Source organism: Pan troglodytes, chromosome 18 (genome assembly GCF_028858775.2).
Source record: "Pan troglodytes isolate AG18354 chromosome 18, NHGRI_mPanTro3-v2.0_pri, whole genome shotgun sequence".
Classification (NCBI taxonomy): domain Eukaryota; kingdom Metazoa; phylum Chordata; class Mammalia; order Primates; family Hominidae; genus Pan; species Pan troglodytes.
This window is the reverse complement of record NC_072416.2, coordinates 32600072-32606439: the sequence shown is the minus strand read 5'-3', so window position 1 is coordinate 32606439 and position 6368 is coordinate 32600072. Positions and strand designations below refer to the sequence as shown.

The following is a 6368-nucleotide window of genomic DNA, read 5'->3' as shown; positions in this document are numbered from 1 at the left end:
CTGGCTCACTGAACCGTAAGAGAATCAGTCTCCATTGTTTTAAGCCACCAAGTTTGTGGTACTTTGTTACAGTGAAACTAAGCACCCTGCACTTGCGTTGGGTGCCATGGCACACCCCTCCATCCCAGCGTTATGTTCCCCACGGTACTTACACATCTTTCTTTCACTTGCAGCTGAAAAGTACTTTGACTAAAACAATAACCTCATTCTCTCTTTTTAATTTCAGAAGTCACGTACAATCACATTGTGAAACTTGGGAAACAACGCTTCCTTCCTTCAAAGTCAGTTCTGCTATTCATGTGGACCTAATGTCTCTAGGATCTTGTGCCCTCATTAGTGGCCTGGAAGGACGCCCAGACCTTCCAGTTCATCAGGGGTTGAAGTGGGCGATAGTTGTTCACCATCATCTTCTTCTCTTCACCAAGTGCAGAAAACAGGAGAGTACGAAATGCAGAGAGCTGGAATAAAGGGCAGCCAGGGTGAGCTTGGTATGAGTGCAGGGTGAGCCAGCCCCCGGGTGTCCCTCAGGCCTTGTGTGGTCTCCTCCCATGCTGAATCAGGATGGCCCGAAATGACCAGTAAAGATGGTAGAAGTGATGGTGTGTGCAGGGCCAGGTTATAAAAGGCATTGCCGCTTCCGCCTTGGTCTTTAGGATCACTTGCTCTGGGGGGAAGCTGGTCACCATATTGAGAGGGTACTCAAGCAGCCCTGAGAAGAGGCCCACAGGGAGAGAAGCTGAGGCTCCCAGCCAACTGCCAGCGCCAACTTGCCATCCACTTGAGAGGGCCAACCTTGGAATGAATCCTCTAGCCCTAGTTGAGCTTTCAGATCGCTAGAGTCCCAGCTGACACTGGGCTACAATTCATGAAAGATGGTAAGCCAGAGCCACCCAAATTCACAACCCAAGGAAACTATGGGAGATAATAAATGATTGGTTTTTGTTGTCATTGTTGTTGTTGTTTGAGACAGTGTTTCGCTCTTGTTTCCCAGGCTGGAGTGTCATTGGCAAGATCTCAGCTCGCTGCAACCTCCGCCTCCCAGGTTCAAGCGATTCTCCTGCCTCGGCCTCCCGAGTAGTTGGGATCACAGGCATGAGCCACCATGCCCGGCTAATTTTTTTTTTTTTTTTTTTTGAGATGGAATTTTGCTCCTGTTGCCCAGACTGGAGTGCAATGGTGTGATCTTTGCTCACCGCAACCTCCGCCTCCTGGGTTCAAGGGATTCTCCTGCCTCAGCCTCCTGAGTAGCTGGGCTTACAGGCATGCGCCACCACGCCCGGCTAATTTTGTATTTTTAGTAGAGATGGGGTTTCTCCATGTTGGTCAGGCTGCTCTCAAACTCCTGACCTCAGGTTATCCACCTGCCTCAGCCTCCCAAAGTACTGGGATTATAGGCGTTAGCCACTGTGCTCAGCCTAATTTTGTATTTTTAGTAGAGACAGGGTTTCACCATGTTGGTCAGGCTGGTCTTGAACTCCTGACCTCAGGCGATCCACTCGCCTCGGCCCCCAAAGTGCTGGGATTACAGGCATGAGCTACTGCACCCGGCCCAAATGATTGTTTTCTAAAGCCACTATGCTTTGGAGCTATTTGTTACACAGCAATAGATAACTAACACCTATAATGTAAATGCTAAAGTAACATTTGAATTTACTTTTCACTCAAGGAACTAAAAGACTACTTTTTATGGCTGGATGCGGTGCCTCATGCCTGTAATCCCAGCACTTTGGGAGGCCAAGGTGGGTGAATCACCTGAGGTCAGGAGTTTGAGACCAGCCTGGCCAACATGGAGAAACCCTGTCTCTACTAAAAATACAAAATTAGCCAGGTGTGGTGGCGCATGCCTGTAATCCCAGCACTTTGGGAGGCCAGGTGTGGTGGCTCATGCCTGTAATCCCAGCACTTTGGGAGGCCGAGGTGGGTGAATCACCTGAAGTCAGGAGTTTGAGACCAGCCTGGCCAACATGGAGAAACCCCATCCCTACTAAAAATACAAAATTAGCCAGATGTGGTGGCTCATGCTTGTAATCCAGCTCCTCGGGAGGGTGAGGCAGGAGAAGCACTTTAACCTGGGAGGTGGAGCTTGTGGTGAGCGAGATCACGCCATTGCACTCCAGCCTGGGCAACAAGAGGGAAACTCTGTCTCAAAAAAATAAATAAATAAAAAATAAAAAAAGACTTTTTATGTATTATCTCACTTGTTCACAGAATATACTTATGAACTCTGCGAGGCAACTCACGCATTTAATTAAATTCAGAAGTGAGATTATGTCTACATGCTGACAGCATACTGGGCCAGTTAGCCCTGCGTGATGATCCAGCGCCCCCTAGAATTGCGCGCGCATGGTGCACGTGGCCTCCTGGGCCATGACCACAGTGTGCTCATCCACATTTGTGGTCTGCACATTTGTTGACTGTCTCAGAAAGGCAGCCTGTCTCCTCCCCTGGAAAACTCCCTGCCTTCCAGGACATGTGCCTCCCTGGCTCCCCTGCTCAGGATAAGGGGCTCCTGCCCTGCATTTTTATATGACACCAGCCACCCTGGCTTAATACTATTGGCTTCGTTTCTACTTTCCTGCCAGACAGCAGTATTCTGAGACGAATGCCCTGTTCCTGTGCCGCCCCTCCACACCTGCCCCCCTCCCACCCTCTCTTGGTGGCACAGACCCAGAATGGGCACTTGTCACATATATGCTTGTTGAGTAGCATAAGGGCCTTGCTGACAAGGGGCCACCTTCAACAAAAGCCTTCCCCACGTCCAACAGCTCTGGTTTGGAGGTAGGCAGATATTCTGCATCCCACATCTCCACGTGCAAATGACATCATGCCATGATTTGTATATAAGGGAATATTTTCACAGGCCCAGGAGACTGAAAGACCCTCTAAGAGCTCACCTGGAGCCCTCGGAAAGAGATGAGCCAGAGATGCTAAGTCCTGCTGCGACTGCTGAGAAACGTCTGCCGGGCGGGGGCGGGGCATAGGCAGCATGCCTGTGGCTCTGAACTGCCTTGGACAGACAGAATTGCTATAGATTCTTACGATTTCCAGAAAAAAATGATAGTATAACTTTTATTTATTTTTTATTTTATTTTTTTGAGACAGTCTCACTCTGTCGCCCAGGTTGGAGTGCAGTGGTGCCATCTCAGCTCACTGCAACCTCCGCCTTCCAGGTTCAAGTGATTCTCCTACCTCAGCCTCCCAAGTAGCTGGCACTACAGGCACATGCCACCATGCCCGGCTAATTTTTGTATTTTTATTTATTTATTTGAGATGGAGTTTTGCTCTTGTTGTCCAGGCTGGAGTGCAGTGGTGCGATCTCGGCTCACTGCAGCCTCCACCTCCTGGCTTCAAGTTATTCTCTTGCCCCAGCTTCCCAAGTAGCTGATATTACAGGCGTGCACCACCACGCCTGGCTAATTTTGTAGATTTAGTAGAGACGGGGTTTCACCATGTTGGTCAGGCTGGTCTCGAACTCCTGGCCTCAAGTGATCTGCCTGTCTCAGCCTTCTAAAGTGCTAAAATTATAGGCATGAGCCATGACGCCCAGCCCAATAGTATAACTTTTAAAAATGTATACAAGGATTATTAACTAATTTTCGAAAAAAAAAAAAAAAGCAATGAAACTATTTAAATAAGAAAAAGGAGGCCGGGCTCGGTGGCTCATGCCTGGAATCCCAGCACTTTGGGAGGCCAAGGTGGGCAGATCACCTGAGTTCAAGACCAGCTTGGCCAACATGGTGAAACCCCGTCTCTACTAAAAATACAAAAATTAGCCAGGCGTGGTGATGGGTGCCTGTAATCCCAGCTACTCGAGAGGCTGAGGCAGGAGAATTGCTTGAACCCAGGAGGTGGAGGTAGTAGTGAGCTGAGATCGAGCCACTGCACTGCAGCCTGGGCGACAGAGCGAGACTCTGTCTCAAAAAAAAAAAAAAGGAAAGAAAAGAAAAAGGAAGAAAACAAAAACCATGCAGACCCATGAACCTGGGACAACTCCCATGGATGCCTTGTGTGTCTGTGTGTGATAGATTAGGGCGTTGCTCAGAACATGCTCGCTGTGATCACTGGAACCGCTGTCCAATCTCAACAAGCTCCTACTTCAATTGGAACTTTCTTCTTGTGTAAGAACACCTCAAATGCATGAAAGAATATATATAACTCCTCAAGGCTCTTATGCAGCATCTTAGTGACGCTGCCAAGCAAGAGAGACGCCTTCCATGAAGTGCCATCATGCCAGTTACGGGCATGGCTCACCTGGCTTGGGGCCACTTCAACGGGCTCCTTCTGGATGATCCAGGTGACCGACTCGGTCAGCGGCGGAGTGGTGAGCGAGCCCACATAGGTCCAGTAATCCCAGCAGGTGGGCAGCAGAGTGGAGGGGTCGAAGGGGCGCATGGCCGCCCGCGCGTCCTGAGAGACCGAGAAGCACAGGCCGTGTCAGTCCTCAGGCGGGACTAGGAGCTTCCATCTTGTCTCAGCACGGGAGGCCTTCATGGTGCTTGGAAGGAAGTGCTTTCCCCGAGATAAGGCCATGAGGCCACTGCTGTCACACTTGGAAGCAGTGATAAGAAAATGTGACCCTTCTATACAGAGCAAGGATTCCTGCCAACTTACATTGGTGGGAATTACATTACATTACACCAGCTTATGTTGGTGCTTACATTTTTCCTTTTGAAGTCATTTCTTGGGGCTCAGTAGCTCACCCCTGTAATCTCAGCACTTTGGGAGGCCAAGGTGGGTGGATCACTTGAGGTCAGGAGTTCAAGACGAGCCTGGTCAACATGATGAAACCCTGTCTCTACTAAAAATACAAAAATTATCCAGATGTGGTGGTGGGCGCCTGTAGTCCCAGCTACTCAGGAGGCTGAGGCAAGAGAATTGCTTGAGCCCAGGAGGCAGAGGTTGCAGTGAGCTGAGATCACGCCACTGCACTCCAGCCTGGGCAACAGAGTGAGACTCTGTCTCAAATAATAATAATAATAATAATTAATTAATAATAAAAAATAAAAAAGCCATTTCTTTTAGCATACCTTGGCTGCAAAAAATATTACTTTTTATTGTGATAAAATATACATAACATAAAATTTACCATCTTAACCTTTTTTTTTTTTTTGAGATGCAGTTTTGCTCTTGTTGCCCAGGCTGGGGTGCAATGGTGCGATCTTGGCTCATTGCAACCCTTCGCCTCCCAGGCTCAAGTGATTCTCCTGCCTCAACCTCCTGAGTAGCTGGGATTACAGGCACCCGCCACCACACCTGCTAATTTTGTATTTTTAGTAGAGACGGAGTTTCTTCATGTTGGTCAGGCTGGTTTTGAACTCCCAATCTCAGGTGATTCACCTGCCTCAGCCTCCCACAGCGCTGGGATGAGAGGCATGAGCCACCATGCCCGGCCCATCTTAACAATTTTTAAGTGTAAAGTTTCATGGTGTTAAATGCAGTCACATTGTGGTGCAACCATCTCCACCATCCGTCTCCAGAACTTTTCCATCATCCCAAACTCAAATTCTGTCCTGACCCCACTAAACACTATGTCCAGCTTCCTCCCCCAGGCCTGGCACCCACCATTCTGCTTCCATCTCTCTGAATCTGAGGACTCTGGGGACCTGATGTGGGTGGGATCCTGTGGTTTTTGTCTTTTGTATCTGGCTTATTTCACTGGGCATAATGGCCTTCAGGTTTATCCACATTGGAGCATGTGTCAGGAGTCCCTGCATTGTTGGTTTTTTTTTTTTTTTTTTTCTGAGACGGAGTCTGGCTGTGTCACCCAGGCTGGAGTGCAGTGGTGTGATCTCGGCTCACTGCAAGCTCCGCCTCCTGGAGTTCAAGACCAGCTTGAACTCCTGGGTTCATGCCATTCTCCTGCCTCAGCCTCCCCAGTAGCTGGGACTATAGGCACCCGCCACCACGCTCGGCAAATTTTTTGTATTTTTAGTAGAGACGGGGTTTCACCATGTTAGACAGGATGGTCTCGATCTCCTGACCTCGTGATCCGCCCACCTCAGCCTCCCAAAATGTTGGGATTACAGGCATGAGCCACCGTGCCTGGCTTGCCTGGAGACATTTCTACTGCTACCTTACCGATCAGGGTATCCAGTATCTCCGTGATTACCTTCATCTGTCCCTGGAAACTGTGCCTGCCACCCTACGCTGCAGCCGTCCAGGGACTGGCAGGCCTTGGCCTAAAGGTCTGGAGGGTGGGCGACCTGCAAGACTCACAGGAGGGGAAGCCGACAGACATACCTACAGACGGAGTGCTGTGCCCCTGGTGCCGACAAGAAAGCCGAGGCTCAGGCTGGGTCAGCAACCGAATTCCAGTTTAGAGGCAGATTTGGTCGTGGACATGGCCAGCCACCTCAGTAAAATTAGAG

General features: G+C 49.5%; 1 protein-coding gene across 1 annotated transcript; it reads right to left on the bottom strand.

Moving 5' to 3' along the window:
• Positions 1–215: 215 nt before the first annotated feature.
• Positions 216–4484, bottom strand: LOC112207517 (carbonic anhydrase 5A, mitochondrial-like). Its single transcript, XM_024353533.3, has 2 exons — positions 4252–4484; positions 216–458 (listed from the first exon to the last, which is right to left on the bottom strand). The coding sequence occupies exons 1-2, from the start codon at positions 4390–4392 to the stop codon at positions 315–317; spliced, it is 285 nt and encodes a 94-aa protein (XP_024209301.1). The 5' UTR covers positions 4393–4484; the 3' UTR covers positions 216–314.
• Between the last annotated feature and the right edge of the window lie 1884 nt (positions 4485–6368).